Genomic DNA, 20179 nt, shown 5'->3' on the forward strand with positions numbered 1-20179 from the left:
AGGATTGTCTGCGTTGAACCGAAACCAGTCATTCTAAAAAATTAAAGCAGTCAACAAGGAAAATAAAAATTTGTTTACCGCATTCGTGACCAAGTGAAAAATGCGTATTGTTATGTAACCTCCCCACCGTAATTTTAAAAGAAAAAGAAATGACAATACTTAATACAAATGGGAGCCGAGTGTAACCTCCCCACAATGAAATCTACTGACAATGACAATTAAACAAAGATTATCAATCTGACTCAAATATAAGTTCTTCACGAAAATTTAAAGTCCATTCAGTGATAAGAAAATTCAATTAAACCGAAACATCGGTCTTTGGCCCTGTGCAAAAATCAAAATTAAATTCTTACCTCATTGCAACACCTAGTCAAATTTCTGCTCTTGTTGTTGTGCACCGCTTGGAGGAACTGCATTGCAAATAATAATATTTTTTTTTTTTTTTGGTGATTTTACTGAAATTTTTCTTCAAAAGAAATGGAATGAAATGGGAAGTGCAACGAATTCTTTAGTTCAATAAAAAATAAAATTTTTGAAAAAAATGCTTTTGAAATTAAAAATTATTATTGGGGCACTTGTTGGAGAATAATTACAATAAATAAATTTTTACCTTATCTAATGATTATATTATTTAACAGTATACCTCATTCAGCATCTTGACCAGTGTTGCCGACCGCCTACATCACACAACCGCACTGGGCTGCTACTACTGACCGACCGCTCTGCATGACGACTACTAGCGTACAGCACGCGACGACTACTGACAGAGTACTGCTCTCAACTAGACAGAGCTACAGACTCGCAACGACTACTCGACAGACTCGCAACGACTGACTGACAGACTGAGAACCGCTCGCAACACTCGCGCGGTCAAGCGCAAACTCTCTGGTCACAGATGCTACAATGCCTCGCCATCGCTGCTATGTTACATACGTGTTTCATAACCCTCCACTGGGGGGGCAAAAATTTGGCAGCGATGGTGAGTCATTTGGACTTGCCAAGCGCGGCAAAATTTTTCTTTAATTAACAAAATCCTACAACTTACAGAATATTTAAATGTTGTGCACACGCACTAAGTACAAAATATATCAGACAAAGACAAAATGTGAATACAAAACATAGTAGCAAATCAGAAAAATGTATATACAAATTTTTTGACAGATAACAAAGTGCACAGGCACTGAAAAAATTCTTTAGCATATGCAGAACAAATAAACAGACTGGCAAAAAATATTATGTTGACAAGTGACATAAGTGTACTCGCATTGGAGTTCAGCGAATCGAAAAATGTATAACCTATGAACATAAATGATGTTACCAAAAAATTTTTTTTTTTTTTTTTTTTTTTTTTTTTTATGTGACAAGAATCAGGATAGGAAAGGGAAGGATTGCATCATGGTTGTAGCACTTTAGATTGCACACAGCTGCTCTGAAAGTCCATATCTTTCCACAGAAGTACAACACCAAGTGACACAACTTGAAGTTCTTTTCCCATCAGAATTTATCAGTGTAGCCAAGACACTGAACTGTCGTAGTAATGTTCCATGTTTTCATTTTGGCAGTACATTAGGTACACCAAACAGTGGGACCATAATAATGTCTTCATCGCTCATGGTGGTGGACAGCATGTCGTGTCAACACCACACTCTTACAAGGCACACCAACGTAGAATTAGTGCAAAACCAAATATAGTGCTCCATGATCACTGGGATAAACAGGACAAATGGACATTGCAGTAATTCAGGGTAGTTAACTCATGAGGTGAAGGACATTATGTCACATAATATTGACAATTACAGTCTTCATTGATAGTTTGTGGCATTCATAGCTCAGTTATTGAACATTTCTGTACCAAGTATGTAGTATTACAGAAAAATGTTCATTAATTGTTGTACATAGAATCAGTAGCCTTCTTTTCCTAGTTACAAAACATTATTAAATAATCGCATTCTTTTCAGTTACAGAGTATAATTAAGAATCATTAACCTTCTCCTAATTACAGTTAATTAATCATTTGTCATTCCAATAATAATCATTAGCCTTTTCCTAATTACAGTTAATTAATCATTTGTCGTTAATTAATCATTTGTCTAATTACAGTTAATTAATCATTTGTCTAATTACAGTTAATTAATCATTTGTCTAATTACAGTTAATTAATCATTTGTCGTTAATTAATCATTTGTCATTCTAATATAGTAAGAATCATTAGTCTTCTCCTAATTACAAAGCATTATTAAACAGTACCACAGTTAATTAATTATGTGTCATTCCAATCTATTAAGAATCACTAGCTGGCATCATGGGTAATCGTATTACAATAAACAGTGGCGGTCCTTGGCCAGTTACAAAGTATATTTAGTATGACAGAATAATGTTCATCAGAAGTCTTAGTTGAAAAGGAGAGTCAATTATTGGCCTAGCATTAACATAATACATTGAGTGATACAAATTATTGGCACTCATTGGCCATTAACCAAAACATGAAAACTCAACATGGGAAAAAAAGGGCTAATTAATGGCATAATTAATAACAATTCTTCAAGTGACATTAATTATTGGCACTCAGTGGCCAGCAAGTATTGAATAGAATCATCATTCAGTATTATTCAGATTATTACGAAGTCATTATTAAAAATCAGTTAATTACAGTCAAATCCTTAATAATCACAGGCATTATAAGTAGTATCATTACAATAAACAGTGGCAGTTATTAGCTAGTGACAAAGCATTATTTTGAATATAGTCTCATTAAGAGGTCATTACTCAAGTGACATGCTATTCAGAGTTGATCAGTATTATTCAGAATTATCATAAACTAGTGACATTATGTGGGACTGGTAATACATTTTTTTTGGTAGCAATGCATTGCGTTGGGATCGATAATTAATTGCTGAAACATAACACTATTTGCTTTTGACCTATTGCAGCAAATGAGGATAGGTAACGTCATTCGTCATGAGTCAGCTGTAGCAAGATTATGTAACAAGGCAGTACATGTGATCACATTTATAAACGATAGACACAAATGGGTAAAAATATAAAAATGCAAGTACTAGAACAGGTATAATAAGTAACAGGTTTAGTAAGTATCATGAAAAGCTTCTCCTGGAAAAAATACAAAAACGGATTATTGACCTGAAAGAAGAAACGCACACTATGCTGAAAAGTAGTGAACTTCGAATTAACAGGCAGTGAAGTGTGTATAAAAATGTGTTCCATAGCTGTCCTTTCCAAAACTTTCAGTCATCCTACTATGCAATATAACACCTGCTGTCAAAACAAACTGCAACAAATACTTAAATAACTACATAGCATAAATATAAAACTCCAACATTATCCTCATCTGTAAAGAAAACTTCATTATCCATATCATCATAACTTCATTATCATCATCACCTGTAAAGAAAAACTTCATTATTCATAATACCATTTCCCTCATCATTATTCATCAGTATTCATTATCATCTGCAAAAAATCACTTCATTACTCATTATACAACTATTCCTTATCTCTAGCATATGTCATCACTAAAACTAAGATGTGTAGTTCAGTCTGACAGCCTGCATCAATCACCTTGTATTCTGAAAGAAAAAATTAGTTAAGACTGCTATTCTGTGATGAGTATAGTATAGTCTTGTTAATGCTTGTTAATCCTGATCCATTTACTCTTCCTCATAAAGTTATTGCATCTCCTTTCGTTTATTCCGTAGGTGAAATTCCCATTTATGTTAAATTTATTTCTTAGAATCATCATTCCTTTCTGAAATTGATGAACAAAGATTAATGTCCTGCATTTAAATCATATACCCACTAAATAATGACTGGTTTATGGTGACACAATTAACCATACAGCATAACATGACAGAAAACGTAATATGTTAAAGACGTTGACAGTGTTCAGATGCAAAAATGTACACAGAATAATACAATGCAGCAGCAAAAAAAAAAAATGTGAAACAGTCACGATGTTGAGATGTCATAAGACAAAAAAAAAAAAATGTCAAAGTCGACTGGTGTGTGTTATATCTTAACTATTTCATAGTGCATACAAACAAAACTGGAATACAATCATACATAAAAGGACAAAATGTGACGTTCGTTGTGTTCAGCTTGTATGTAGTGTAGTTAATCGAGGCGAGAATTAAGGGGGGACGTACACGAAACTGCAGTAATTTTAAAAGTATTTTATAAAACTCTAATTTTTTAAGATAATCAATCCAAATTTGGTACAGTTATTAAGAAATGTTATGCGCATATGAACCTAAATTTTCATTTTTATTGACCTTTTACATCTTTAATTATTAACAATTAATTTTTTTTCAACAATGTAATTACAAATGTTCCTTTTTTGAGAAAACTGTGAGAGCAATGTTAATGAATTTTTGTACACACTTTCATACCAAATAATTACAAAACTCTGTGGAGCAGAATTTTTATATCTTCTTTTGTTCAGTTTTTACGGGTCTCCCAATTTCCCTGAAAAATAATATATCAAATTTAAGGAATATTTTCTACCATAAATACCTTACTATTTTATTAAATGAAAATTCCTTCCACAGAATTTTTCACTATAGTACTGACTAGTCATATACCAAATTTCACTTCTCTACCTTTTGTGGTTTTTGAGAAAAAGGTACATAAAGTTATAAAAATGTAAGTTACGGGAAAACTGAATCAATGATTTGATAGTGTTTGTATTAGGTCTTACCGTCTCTGTGTGAACTAGTGCAAGCCATATGCATACTCCTCTTCATCTGCAAGCAGTCTCTTCTTTGCTTGTCTTCTTTGGTTAACCTGCTGTTCAATTTTATTGGCTGTAATATCAGCCGCAGCAACTCTTTTGTCATCGATGTCCTTCAATATTGAATAGGTGAAAGCTCCTGGATGAAATCCTAGCCTCTGTAGAGTTTTTATTCTTCCAAGATTACCATTGTTAAAAACTAAACAAGCATCATATGCAGCAATTTCAACAATAATTGTTGAAACAAATGTTGTTTTTGGGCAACGTTTCCAAATCAGTGAGTTGTAACTTTCATTAGGGTTTTGTGTCTTTCCATGCACACACTTTCGTAGGAGGTCTGGCTCTGCTAAACACCTAAATGTTGGTTTTATAGCACTTAAAACAGCCACAGGTAAACTGTGCTTGTGTGAATAGTTCATGCCATCACGCTCAGCCTGCTTGAATTTGCACCACGATATGTCACACAAATTATGTACAGGTTTGTCATCTGTGGATAGTTTATGAAAATAAATAGACCACACAGCCTTCTGCATGTTATTCAAATTTCCACTGTTGTCCCTTATTGCCTTGCCATAGTACACTTGTAAAGAATGAATTTCTTTGTCTGTGAGTCTGTTGGGACCACCTAAAAGTTTTCCATCCTCAAGTTTCCTGCCCTTCAATTCACGTTTCAATTTTAAAAGTCTGCCTCCCATTCGTTTTTGCACATGTCCAACACATTCCAACTTTTCTATAGCACAATGGGGACCATAAGGTTCACTTTCCAAAACAGTTTTGAAGGAGCTGGAGTCACCATCACCAAGGTATTTTGTGTATCTAACACCGTACTTTTCCACACTTCGATGGAACATAAGTTTCATAGCTGCAGGTTCCATTCCACCACTAGAACCAGAATAATTTCTACAGCACACTTTCTTGTGTTCAACCTGCCACTTATTTTCTTCCACTTCACCAGCTCTCTTTCCGAGTACACAGCTATAGCAATATTTGCTCATTACCTGAACGTCAAGAATTTTTCCAGTATCAACACTAATGACAGATGATACTCCATACAGTGATGTATGTCCACGCTTCATCCACGTTCCATCACATGACACACACAAATCGGTGTCTGGCGTGTTATCTGCTTCTGTCTTTAGTTCACTATTCATCTTCACAGCTTCCTTTGCAGAGGACTTCAAGTTTTCTTCCACTTCCTCTTGAAGAGCACTTAGCAGTGTTTTATTTCCAGTGGTGTACCTAGCACTTGGTTGTGGCATGTTCATGATCCCACAAAACAGTCTGGTACCTTCCCTGCCTATGCCCAAACATCTCATGCCATATATTAAACGCATATTTGCTTCATATATCCGGTTACTTGATGCCGAAGTTCTAAAAGCAGTGTCTGAATGACAGCTTTCACAAGTAAGATGCAACATACACACTATTCCAATTCTGTTTTCTTCGTCATATAATCTCAAACTTTTTGCACCACAGTCAGCACATACACAAGCAGATGATATAATATCAGATAGTATTTTCAAATCAATAAGCCTAAAACCACTAGTAGCTTGAGTGTCTGAGCCACAATCATCAAGTGATTGACAGCTGTCAATTTTCCTTCTCGAAGCACTCGCTTTCTTGGTTGAAGTATCGTTTCCATTTGTTATTATGGGGCTGGTTTTCAAGTTGTCTTTACTACATCGAGAAGCTTGACACTTTCTAACCTTTTTAAACACCTTACTAGAACGCGGCATGCTGCAAAATATAATAACAAGTCTACTTACAACTTTCGTAAAAATGTATTCCAAACAAACACTCGTAAACAAACGCTATAAATCAAAGAATATAAAACCAGCGGCAGAGATATTATTCCACAGCCTTCTTGATGTAGTACACAAACGTTCCCTGCATTGTGACTGCACAAAACTGGAAAAAAACGCAGTATAAATAGATATACGAGAGGATGAAGACCAAGATGGGGGGGCGTCGCCCTGTGCAAGCTATTACAAATTATTATTTTTTTCCCCCTTAGAAGCGGAATTGGAACGTAATATTTGGTAATTGAAATTTCAATACCATGTAGTAAATGAAGAGCCAATAAAATTTTTTTCACAAATTTGGTCATTTTCATGTACGTCCCCCCTTAAAGACTTTAATGAAAAAATGTAATGAAATTAACACGTCATTAGCTAACATTGCATAATTAGTCATAAAGTACGTAAGTTCATCTGGAAAAATATGCACGGTCTGATGTGTAACGACAAGAAAAGCGACCTGCTAACCTTACCTTGCCGGGCACTTGCCAAGAAAAAATACGATAATCATCAGTAATTAGTCACGTGAAATAATTGCATTAGTAAATGGCATCATAGTGTGTTGAATCATACAGTGGTTTCACTCAATAAACGGTTTAATGTTTGAGATATGGTGATTGCCTTTCGATTTTCTGGTTCTCAAAGTTTCGACGTGTACAACATTGGGGTGAGGGATGCTGCGAATCCGATATGGACCTGCGTATAGAAGTTCAAATTTACGGCACTTACCTTTTAATTTGCTGGATAAATAGTGTGTACGTACTAGTATCTTCTGTCCAACGTGAAAGTCGCGGCGTGTACAAACCTGTTTTTGCTGTCTTCTCCGGCGCTCTGCGGCACGTTTGATGTTCTTCAGCGCAATGTCAATTATTTCGTGGTGTCGTAGGCGACGACTTTTGGGAAATTCTATTAATTCTTTAATTTTGTTCGGTGGTTCAACGTTTCTCAGTATAACAGTCGGAGATAGCATAGTGGATTCATTTGGAATGGAATTAATTACATCTTGGAATGAGAGTACGTGTGTATCCCAATCAATATGTCTTTTGTGGCAGTATATTCGGCACAGCTTACCAATTTCTTTCATTAATCTTTCACAGGGGTTCGAAGACGCTTGGTACTTGGATATATAAATCGGAGAAATGTTTCTGGCTCGTAACATGCGTGTCCATACGCTACTACGAAATTGTGATCCATTGTCAGAAATTACTTTCATCACATGCCCTACATGAAATAGAAAATGTTTTACAAATGCTTTAGAAACAGTTTTAGCAGTAGCTTTGCGTAACGGAGTGAAAGTAACAAATTTTGAAGTGAGCTCAACAGCGACAAAAATGTAGCAAAAACCTCTGTTAGTTCTCGGAATCGGACCAAAAATATCTACTGCGGCCATATGTCTTAATTTAACAGGTATAATGGGATATAAAGGAGGAATATGTGAAGTGGTGTCTGATTTAGCTTTCTGGCAAATTTTACAAGACGCTAAAACTCGTCGTATACGTTTTTCCATGTTAGTAAAATAACAGTTCTGTCTCAGTATAAGAAAACATTTTCGTGCTCCGTAATGTGCGTAACTTAAATGAGTGTACCAAATTAGTTTGTTAACCAGTTCGTCAGGAATGCATAATAACCAAATGTTGCTGTCAGGATGAGAGCGGCGAAACAGAATGTCATTGCGTACAGTGTAGTGGTTTCTAATCGTAACATTATTCTTATCTTGCCAAAGGTGTTTAATTTCTTTCCACACATTGTCTTTATTTTGCTCTTGTGCTATGTCCTGTAATGACGATGAAATAAAATTTTCAAATGCAACTTGCTGAATGTACATGACACTGAAATTTGTTTTACAGAAGTTGGTTGCTACGTCTTGCTGATTGTTGCCGAGAGAACGCGATAGTGCGTCTGCTATAACATTTTGTGTGCCGGGAATGTGAACTATTGTAAAATTAAATTCCTGTAAATATAGTTTCCATCTGCTTAATCTATCGTGAGTGAATTTGGCCGAAAGTAAAAATTGTATCGCTCTGTGGTCAGTGTAAACAGTGGTATGTCTGCCATAAAGAAAGTGCCTAAATCTCGTGAAAGCCCATACAACACATAATGTTTCAAGTTCTGTAACAGAATAATTTCGTTCAGCGGGTGACAAAATGCGGCTTGCAAATGCGATGTTTTAAATTACTGTAGAACCATCTTCTTCAATTTCCTGGAAAATGTGTACGCCTAAAGCGGTGTTAGAACTGTCGGTGGCAATGGAAAAATTTCTGGTAAGATCTGGGTGCGATAAAAGTGGAGCATTCAACAAAGCATGTTTCAGGTTCACAAATTCAGAATGTGCTTGCTTATCCCAAGACCAAATACTGTTTTTACCTGTTAATTGGCATAGTCTAGGCGTGTCTAAAGCAGAATGATGAATAAATTTGCGAAAAAAGTTAATTAAGCCCAAAAAACTGCGTAATTGCTTTTTTGTTGTAGGAACAGTAACGTCACGTAGAGCCTGAAGTTTTTCCGGATCAGGTGCAATGCCTTCTGCTGAAATCACGTGTCCAAGAAATTTTATGGAAGTTTTGCCAAAGTGCGATTTACTAAGATTAACTGTGAGTCCTTGTGCATGAAAAGTTTGCAGCAGTTGTTCAAGAATCAGATTGTGTTCAGACCAGTTAGCTTCTGCGATAAGAATGTCGTCTACATACGTCGTAATTCTGTCTTTAAGTTCTGTCGGAAGTATTGTGTTCAAACCGCGAATAAAAGCTGCAGAAGAAATAGTTAAGCCGAACGGTAGTTTGCAAAATTGATAACAGTCGCCGAAACAGAGAAAAGCTGTGTATTTTCTGCAGTTCGGATGAAGTTGAATTTGCCAAAATCCCGATTTCAAATCTAATGTGGAATAAATAGCAGTGCCGTGAAATTTCTGTAAAAGTTCCTCTAATGTCTGTGGTCGGTCTGTTTCGTTAATAATAATGTCATTAATGTGACGTGAATCAAGTACAAGGCGAAGTGAGCCATCTTTTTTCTTAACAATATGTAGCGGGTTTATGTACGGACTAACTGCCGGTTCAATAATTCCTTGGTCGAGCATATCCTGCAATTCTTTTTTAACTTGTTCTCTGTGAATATATGGAATGGGATAATGCTTTGCTTTAAATGTGTCGTGCGGTTTGACTTGAAATTCATACATAAAGCCGGACATAGTACCAGGAATGTTGTCAAAAACTGGAGCTTGCTGTAAAAGAATCTTGTGTAACTGCGTTCGTTCGTCGTCTGTACTTGCACTGCTCTCTTTAACCTTATCAGAAATCAATTGCATTACGTCGTAGTCAGCTTCGTCTGGAGTATTATAGTTGTGTACGTACGTATCCGTGAACAATGTGGGATTACAGTCTATGTTACGTGTTGCGGAAATGACCTCTGTGCGGTTAATTGTTTGTTCTTCCGTAGATAAAGAGTGCTGAAACTCTAAAGCCAATTGTACATTTTCATCCTTTAGCATTAAATAAGAATTCTGAAAGTCGATAACTGCGTCGTGTTGTACCAGAAAATTCGTGCCTAAAATAATGTCTGTTGTCAATAAAGGAACAATCCAAAAATTAGAGTGGAAAGTATGACCTCCAATACAAAATGATAAATGCGTCTGTAGTTTAACGTCTACTCCTTTACTCGGTACCGCTCCTTTCACTTTTGTTTTGCCTAATGGTAATGTCGGATACGTATTCTCTTTGTTGCACTCATTAAAAGTCTCTTCATTTATTACTGATATTGGTGATCCGGAATCAATTACTGCCGAAAATTTCGAAGAACCAATTTTGATTTCAATAACAGGATGTGAAATAGTTTTCTGAACAACTGGTCTTTCCTGTAAAAGAGTGTCTCTGATATTGTCAAAAGTAATTACATTTTCGTGAACAACATTTTGCGTGTCAAAGGTAGTGCTTGTGTTATTAGAAGATGCGTCCTGTGCAGTATCTAGTCAGATTCTATCTGACGTGTTATTGTTACTAGGAGGATTCTGTGGCATTTCTACTATTTGAACTGTTCTATTACTTCTTCCAGACGTGTTACGCTCTGGATGGTACCTACTGTCGGGTTCATTCATGAGAATATGTTCTTGCGTATGATTTTGCTGTTGGTGAGACCGACTGTTATTATATGTACGCTGGTAATTGTGCTCATCGTTTTTACGTCTGTCGTAATAATCATTCCTATACGGTGTATTGCGATAGGAATTGAAATACTGTCTTCTTTGTACATAATTGTTTCTCTGCTCCCGTGCGTTACTATTTGTTGAACCAGGGACTATACGTCCACGCGGCGAAACATTAAAGTCTGGTTGACCTTGTGTATTCCATTGTTGGTTAGGTATGCTAACCGGCTGGTTTTGATGTTGTTGTTGTGAAACACCTCTATTGTTACCAAAGTGTTGTTCCTGTTGCTGAAAATTTTGACGGTATTGATAATTAGAATTTTGCCTGTTATTAAAGTTTTGGTAGTTGTCGTTCCTAAAGCGTCTGTTATCTTTCCGATTGAAATTACGTCCCTGATCATAATTGTAGTACTGTTGTTGACCTTGGTTGTTACACGAAAAGTTTTTGTTTACAAAAGAATAATCGGATTGCTGTACCTCCAAGAGCTGTAAAAGATCTCTGAACGCTGAAATATTTTCTTTTTGCTGACCTGTTAGAAGTGACACTCGTAATGACCGTGGTAATTTGGAAATGCATAATTGTATAAGTGCGGATTCACTGTACGGTTCACTTAGGTACTGGTTTTGTTGTACCATGTGCTCAAAAAATTGCGTTACACTGGGAAAATTTGAGTTTTCATAGTTTGGCAAACTAATTAGTTGATGCGCAACAGACTTTATTTCTTCGCTATTTTTTTGTGAACAAGTCTCAATTTCCACGCGCAACTGTTCCTTAGTGTCATGGCACTGCGCGGCAACGGCTCTTATTTGTTCACTAAGCTGTCTGGAATTGTCGTCTAATTTTTTATTCTGTTGTCTGACCTGTTCACTAAGTTGTTTGAGATTTTCGTCATTATTGTCAAGTTTCTCATTTAAGTGTTTGAAATTGTTGTCTGCTTTCTCACTCTGTTGTTTGATATCTACACCAATATCGTTCTTAAATTGTAACATTATTGCCATAAATTGATTCAAATCAAATGTAGCATTACCTACTCCATTATCTGTGTTGTTTGATTGTGTACCTGGAATTGTCGCGCTTTGTGTGACCATTTGGTCATTCTGCAATTTACAAAAAGGATTATCAGTCGGACCTACACTGTCACTCACTATTTCGGAATTAAATAAATCCGTCGTACTTTGTGTACCCTGTTCATTTTCATTACACAAATTTGTCTGTACGTTACTTGAATTTTCCAAATCGGATGTGTTAAGCTCGGCAGCGCTCATTACAATAGAGCGTCCCGCGTCATCAATTGTCGTCAAATTAACAGACGAGACAATTGAGTTCGTTTGTTCATCATTAAGGTAAAAGTCATCACTAGTGGTTGGAATGCACTGATTGTTAGTGAACGCAGGATTGTCATCATTACACTGCGTGTCACATGTCCTATCGGTAAAGTTGTTTGAGTCGGTAATTTCATTCATAATACCTCGCGATACACTATTCACAGTCTTTCGCGGCATTTTTACAAAAGTCAAAATTTTTCACAAAATAAATCACCACAATGCAAAAGCAACACACAAATACAACAGAGCAACAAATTGCCGTTGACCTGTAGAAAGAAAGTCACAATATTATTAAAAGCGTTGCGCTAAATCCTAATTATATCTAAGCAAATAAGAGCAGATATCTGACTGTCGCTCAAAAGACTCTCAACGAAATACGATCCTGGCAGGGTCGCCAAGTGTAACCTCCCCACCGTAATTTTAAAAGAAAAAGAAATGACAATACTTAATACAAATGGGAGCCGAGTGTAACCTCCCCACAATGAAATCTACTGACAATGACAATTAAACAAAGATTATCAATCTGACTCAAATATAAGTTCTTCACGAAAATTTAAAGTCCATTCAGTGATAAGAAAATTCAATTAAACCGAAACATCGGTCTTTGGCCCTGTGCAAAAATCAAAATTAAATTCTTACCTCATTGCAACACCTAGTCAAATTTCTGCTCTTGTTGTTGTGCACCGCTTGGAGGAACTGCATTGCAAATAATAATATTTTTTTTTTTTTTTGGTGATTTTACTGAAATTTTTCTTCAAAAGAAATGGAATGAAATGGGAAGTGCAACGAATTCTTTAGTTCAATAAAAAATAAAATTTTTGAAAAAAATGCTTTTGAAATTAAAAATTATTATTGGGGCACTTGTTGGAGAATAATTACAATAAATAAATTTTTACCTTATCTAATGATTATATTATTTAACAGTATACCTCATTCAGCATCTTGACCAGTGTTGCCGACCGCCTACATCACACAACCGCACTGGGCTGCTACTACTGACCGACCGCTCTGCATGACGACTACTAGCGTACAGCACGCGACGACTACTGACAGAGTACTGCTCTCAACTAGACAGAGCTGCAGACTCGCAACGACTACTCGACAGACTCGCAACGACTGACTGACAGACTGAGAACCGCTCGCAACACTCGCGCGGTCAAGCGCAAACTCTCTGGTCACAGATGCTACAATGCCTCGCCATCGCTGCTATGTTACATACGTGTTTCAGTTAGCATGAACTGGCTCTGAGCACTATGGGACTTAACGTCTGAGGTCATCAGTCTCCTAGAACTTAGAACTACTTAAACCTAACTAACCTAAGGACAGGATTCGAACCTGCGACCGTAGCGGTCGCGCGGTCCCAGACTGTAGCGCTTAGAACCGCTCGGCCACTCCTGCCGGCCTGTGAAGTGCAGGATTGCGTTTGCGCGTTTGTGGGAGCAAGAGTCGACTGTAGTCCACATGCATGTTATATGTCACTGACACAGGCATCATCATCATCCAGTCACAAGCACCCCTGCCCCCTGCGCCCCTGCGATTTGCAAGTGTGTGGCAGTGTGAAGTGAAGCAGACTTTTCCTGGGTCTGAGAGGCAACTGAAATCACGCACTGCACGATATTAAAACTAACATGTGTTTATCTGGTTTGAACGATCTGATGATATTCATTATTTGCTCATATAAATGCATAATGGTGTCAGTATGTCATGTGTTCAGTTGACCAGCTGCTTGCTTTGAGCAAAGAAGATTTTCTTGTGAACATCTGTCAGAGAAATGTGCTTACAGCTTTCAGCATGAAGATCAGGAGCATGAGCAATTACAGTAAGTATTCATCTATATGTAATTATTATTATGTTTTTGTAAAGCGTTATACTTAGAACGTTTTTTTGTTACTACTACAGTGCTAGTGGAGGTGTTCACAGCATCAGCAGCAGCAGGTCGTAGTTCTTCTAATATCCATGTACAGCACTCTCTCTCTGCGTTTTTGTCCTGACAATGATGACAGCTGATGAAGAAATTTGTTGTATTTGAAAGAAAAGAATTCCGCCATTCTTATATCACGCTGCAAAAGATTCAGTATCCTGTATTTAACATTTTTTTACAGCACCATGACATGATGGGATCGCTAAAGATGAAGTAATTGAAGCAACTTGCTGCTAATGATTGGTAGTCTAGATATTGTAATGCGGATATTGTCAGCAATTATGTAGTAATAAATAATCATAGCTTCAATATGTATGTATCAGTGATCACAGCAATCAGGAGGAATAAACATCTCCCATACATTTGCATTTGTAATTTAAACTTTTTAGATGTGTGGTGTGCCTCCTCTGGCTCTGAGGGACTTATCAGCCATGCAGTTTGCTATTCAGTACACCACCTGAATGTCTTCACCATACGAGTATGGATGTGGATAATATAATAAGAATGGCAGTAGAGGTCAAAAATTTATTGACAGTAATCGATATGTAGCTCACCCATATGCGAGAGAAATGTCAGAGGGTAAGGATATCCAGGCATACGCCAACACTCCCTGCAGCGAGGCTGTGTAAATTAAAGCTGATTGTGATGAGTAGTGAGAAAAAAGACCAAAAATTCGTAGTTAATAACGCATCTTTCCTTGTAGGTGAGGCGAAATCATTGCAGCAGCAGCCACCTGATGTGAACATAATGTTGTTCAGCCAAATCTGCTGCTTGAACATGTGGGGTGTAAGCATGCCAGGGTCAGTATGATATCAAACAGGGTATTTTACCATGTGGTAGTATTTGAAAACCGTCAATTTTGTTACATAAAAGTAATATTATACATGTAGAATTGTTTCAACTATCAGTGTAGATTTAAACCTTGTTCTAGAGAAACGTTTAATCTCTGTTGGTGATAGTGGATGAACATACACTCTCCTTAGGTGACTTTCCTGATGGTTAAAATATTTAACAACAGAGAGGGCATATATTTACAGGAGCAGACTTTTAAAAGTTTAACTAATGCCAGCTATGCTATACAGCATGAGCTAGAGTGTCGGCAAAGGTGGGAGTCATAAGTACACCGATTCCACAAGATATTATTGAGTAATCTTCTGGAGGTAGCTCACCAAACTCTCTGCCCATCGGAAGAAACAATAGCTCAATTCAACGATGCATGCTGTGCATCGATGGAGGTGGAAGCGTATGATTCAGTATTAGTAGATGCGGGCACAGTACTTCGATCTTATTTTTGTTTATATACCCAGCTGTACCTAAGAGTTTATAAAATCCCTTGCATCCCAATGTAAACGAACAGTTATCACTATGACGGAATGGAGAAAACAGCCTCGCCAAAAGGGTCTTGTAATAAGCGACTGGGCCTGTAGTAATGAAGCTGGACACTGGGAGAACAAGACAAATGGATCATTACTTCCCGATAATATGTGTGCTTTGATTATTGGGCCTTTGAGTTGTGGGAAAACTAATCTTGTTATGATACTGTTAACACACCCTGAGGGAATCCGTTTTCAGCAGGTATATATTTTTCCAAAAACTCTATTTCAGCCAAAAGATCAGCTACTGCAGGAGATTTTGTATGGCGTTGAGAGAGTATAATACCAGACGTTCAGCGAAAGCACTGATATTTCACTGCCTGAATAACCAAAGCATACTTATATTTGACGACATCACAATGGAGAATCAGGATGACATCCGCAGATAATCTGCTTTGGTCGCCATAGTCTAGTCAACATGTTTTATTTGAACCAGACATATTCAAGGATCCCGAAGCAGCTGACCGAGGATAATGCGAATCTTACTATCGCTTGCAAACAGGACAATGTGAATTTAAGGCATGTTCACGAAGCACATGCAGGAACTGACATGTCATTAATGAATTTGTTTCCATATGCGGGAAAGGATGGAATGACTCACAAGATGGCTTCCTGGTGGTAGATAAAACTAGGAAACTGAATGAGGGCCGATTTATACGAAACTTCGATGAGGTTCTGTGTAACAGTCAGTGTATCAAAACATAATTCTATCAGTATCGTGTAGACTATGGAGGAATTAGGACGCATGTTGCACACTCACCTAGCGGACGCAAAGCACATGCGTCTATACATTGGCAGAAAAACCGAGACAATCAACACCAAATTCATGGAAATGGAAACTTTTGTCGAGGCAAGAATACAGCAATGTGAAATATATGTCAATGAGAAAATTGAAGACATCAAGCCAAAACTAATGGATATGCATGGATGTATCTAGGCAATAGCTAATCTACTTGACTGCCATCAGCAGTAGTAGTTTTAAAGCATGTATAAATTGTATGCTATCCCAAAAACGGTTTAATATGCAGCAGCATGTCGCTGACAAAATGTAAAGATACTGTGGCATGAGAGGCTATTCCGTGGAAATTAAGATAGTTAAAGTTAGGGCAGTTGCAATAAGATCAGCATCTCATGTGAATGTTTAAACGAGTAACCAACAGTTTGATAGGACTATCACACACTATGGATGAAGGCAGAAAAGAAGAAGAAGAAGATGACGGAATATCCTCTATACTTTAAGACAAAATAAAAAGAAAATTAATAGATGCACCATGATGGAATTATCCAAATGAGACACAAATGGGTATAGAATAACAAATCAATACGGTTGTCCGCCTCTGCTCATGCGAGCAGTTATTCAGCTTGGCATTGATTAACAGAAATGTTAGATGTGCTCCTGAGAAATACCCTGCCAAATTCTGTCCAACTGGCGCGCTAGGTCGTTACATCCAGAGGTGGTTGGAAGGCCCTTCTCATAATTTGCGAAAGTTCTCAACTGGAGAGAGATTTGGCGACCCTGCAGGCCAAGGTAGGATTTGGCAAGTGTGAAGCATAGGAAACTCTCCTTGTGTGTTGGTGGGCATTACTTTGCTGAAATAAAAGCCCAAGATGACTTGCTATGAAGGGCAACAAAACAGGCTCTATAATATCGTCGAATATCGCTGCGCTGTAAGGGTGCCATGGATGACAATTTCTGTGAAAAGAAATGGCGCCCCAGACCACCATTCTTCGTTGTCTAGCCTATAGCAGGAGACGGCCAGGCTGGTATCGCACTGCCGTCTGGGACGTCTCCACACAAGTCTTAATTGGCCACTGGGCCTCAATTCGAAGCAGGACTCATCACTGTGGACTATACTACTCCAATCAATAAGATTCCATGCCAGAGACATGTCTATACATGCGTCAGGCAGCAGTGGGATACCAACCTGTCACCTGCCATACAGCCCGACAACCAGGAGCGACAGTCTGGGGTCTCATTTCTTCACACAACGGTTGGTTGAACGCTAGCAATTTTTCTATGTAATAGTACAAACCTCAGAGCACAAAATAGTGGGACATTGGTGCTAGGAAACATATCAACAGGGATGGGGGCGGTATTTTCGACAATCCATAAGTCGAACTACATATCCCTGGAACCATCTGAAAATGTTGCTAGCTCGTGGCGATCAGGGAATTAATATCCTAGACGACACTTTCGAGGAGCATGACACTGCTTATGGTACAAATAAAGATTGTCGCATTGCGGACTAAATAGTAGCTGATAAGACTACACAGACAAGTTGAAGAAAGGATATTGGGATAGGACAATGTATTGTTGCATTCGTATTTGATAAGGCAACATGTGCCAAACTTCAATTGTGTGCTTGAATAAGCAAATAATGAATCCGGATCATCTCACACTCAGACAAAACCTCCGGGATGTTTAAGAAATTGCATTCAATCAGGTGTGACAGTGGCGAAAGATACCTTGAGGCGGAGAGGGGAAAGGAAAAGCTGCGTCAAAACGCCCTAGGTCCTGCCAATCCTAAAGACATCTCTTGGAATAATTCCTTTTCTAGTACTGTATTTGCTAGGTTATCAGCCATTGGATCATTAGCTGGGGGAACCGCTGCCTTAGCTCAAGCAGTAACGAATGCACAAAACGCTGAGTGCCATCGCTATCGCTGAAGAACTGTATTTAAAACCATACTAGAAAGCGCTTGGGTTGTACATAAACAAAAAAAACCATAGCGATACTACCGGAAACACTGCTAATAGACATGATTTTGCTTAACCTCATCAGAAAACTCAAAATCCCGAGGATTCTCCGGATGTCTGTGAGGGAAATGTAAATGAAATGAGCGTATGACATCGTTGCCCGGTAGCCCCCTATGCAGGGAAGTTCGGCCGCCAAGTGCAAGTCTTATTTTATTCGATGCCACATAGGGCGACTTGCGCGCCGGTGATGAGGATAACGCAACACCCAGTCCACGAGCGGAGAAAATCTCCAACCCGGCCGGGAATTGAACTCGGGCCCGCTTGCATGGGAGGCGAGAACTTTACCACCCAGCTAAGCAGGCGTACGTCTGTGGGGGATACATTGCCAGAGGTGATGCAGAAATCCATAGAATGGAGGTTATCAGTTTAGATATTGTGTGTGTGTGGGGGGGGGGGGGGGAGTTATGGAACTTTGGGTTGTGTATATTAAAAAATAACTGGAATACCACCTACTATTTTCACTCAGTCGTCGATTTAAGATCGCCTGAGGAAATGGGTCATTACTTTACCGACAGCAACCAAGTGTTGTATAGTTTTATGTGGTACTAAGACTTCAATTCGTACCTCCGTGGACACCGAAAGTTTTTCTTGACAGTTGCATAAAAACAAACGGTATGCGCATCACTGTATCATTTGAGGTCGAGATGCAATGTCGTTAACTCACGTTTGTCTACATTAAACGTCAACTGCTTTTCTCCAGCAGATCTGAGGAAGAAGAACTGGAGTATAGAACTGATAGGTCTGGAAACCTACAATAGCGCAGCTAAGGCCACCCCATCTAGGGAGTGCGGGAATTGTGGTAATATCACCTGGCTCCTATGACGTTGACAGTTTAAATGCGTATATAAAACGATTTGTAAAGGGATTTGAGTAACAATCAAACGTTAAAACGTCTAAAACAGAAATAACAGAAGAGACAGTGGGGTTTAGTCACAAAGGTTCAGTAGGATCAGTACTAGGTTTATCGAGGGGACAGGTGCTGGAGCGTAATACTGATAAAATTTATGAGTCGAATCATCCAGTGGACATGCTGCCAGTTAGCTAACTTGTGTAGAGTGTAATATCGAGACAAATTTTCACCTTAACGACACATTAGTCCATACCACAGTATATACGCATTTTTTTCACATAGCGGGTCCTGGTTATGAAGCTGCAAATATTCCCAGTAAATCAATATATTTCCGTATGAATGATCAGACATCAGACCATCTCGAGGTGAACATTATAGACCCAAACGCGAATCTAGTTAATTTTTGAGATGAGGAAATTAGATTCTGTTTTCATCTGAAGCAGAGTTATCGATATTAAGTGTAAATATCGCGTACCCAGCCATCAGAGTGGAAGCAGAATGTGTTAACACATGAGAAATACAAGTTTCTTAAATACATGTATTGAAACTTCACTATGACTTCATTCGATGTAAAAACTCAGTTGAAGATGATGAGCTTATCGGCATACATGAATATGATCGCTACAAACTGTCTGGCTCAACGATTTTTAATAGTAAAACAAGATATAAATAGTAATAACAAGATGTAAATTATTGTACAACATCAGGATGGACTGACACTTCCAAGCAAGAGCTTGTATATTTGGAAGGGATACTTACGCCTGAGAAGCCTCAGCACCATCAACAATATTGCACATTAGAAATAATTGATTGTTGATGACTGGATACATGCCATCAACAGCGAACTAACCCCATTTTCCACTCAGAGCTCATAGGGTTTTGACAAGATTGTGGCTGAACTATTGCAAGTAACAACGCCATTTTTTTCTAGGCAGAGCTCACGGGGGATGACGCCAGTCCCTGCATACAGTGTTTTTTTTTTCTATTTGTACTTGATGCTGATATCACATGAGTAGTGGAAACCGAGCTAAACTGAAAAATGTTAGAATATACTCATCTGATATTAAGAAAATGAAGATGATGAGTAGCTAAAGGCACTTATTATCAGTGAACCTTGATGTAAGTATCAAAAATTAATTATTATTGGTCGATGTGCATGTCTATTCAATTTTCCTTCTTCTTCCGTTGCAGAAGGAGTGTTGGAAGCTTCTGGAAGTAGCCTATTAACAGTGCCACTGTGCCCGTCATTTATGTGGTCATTGATGCCTGCAGCATCT

The 20179-nt window shown here is 38.0% G+C and overlaps 1 protein-coding gene across 1 annotated transcript; it reads right to left on the reverse strand.

Moving 5' to 3' along the window:
• Nucleotides 1–4416: 4416 nt before the first annotated feature.
• LOC124615897 lies at nucleotides 4417–6711 on the reverse strand. Its single transcript, XM_047144071.1, has 2 exons — nucleotides 4712–6711; nucleotides 4417–4479 (listed from the first exon to the last, which is right to left on the reverse strand). Exon 1 carries the CDS (start codon nucleotides 6478–6480, stop codon nucleotides 4726–4728), a length of 1755 nt encoding a protein of 584 aa, XP_047000027.1. The 5' UTR covers nucleotides 6481–6711; the 3' UTR covers nucleotides 4417–4479; nucleotides 4712–4725.
• Nucleotides 6712–20179: the final 13468 nt, after the last annotated feature.

This window comes from Schistocerca americana, chromosome 5 (genome assembly GCF_021461395.2).
Source record: "Schistocerca americana isolate TAMUIC-IGC-003095 chromosome 5, iqSchAmer2.1, whole genome shotgun sequence".
In the NCBI taxonomy this organism is placed as follows: domain Eukaryota; kingdom Metazoa; phylum Arthropoda; class Insecta; order Orthoptera; family Acrididae; genus Schistocerca; species Schistocerca americana.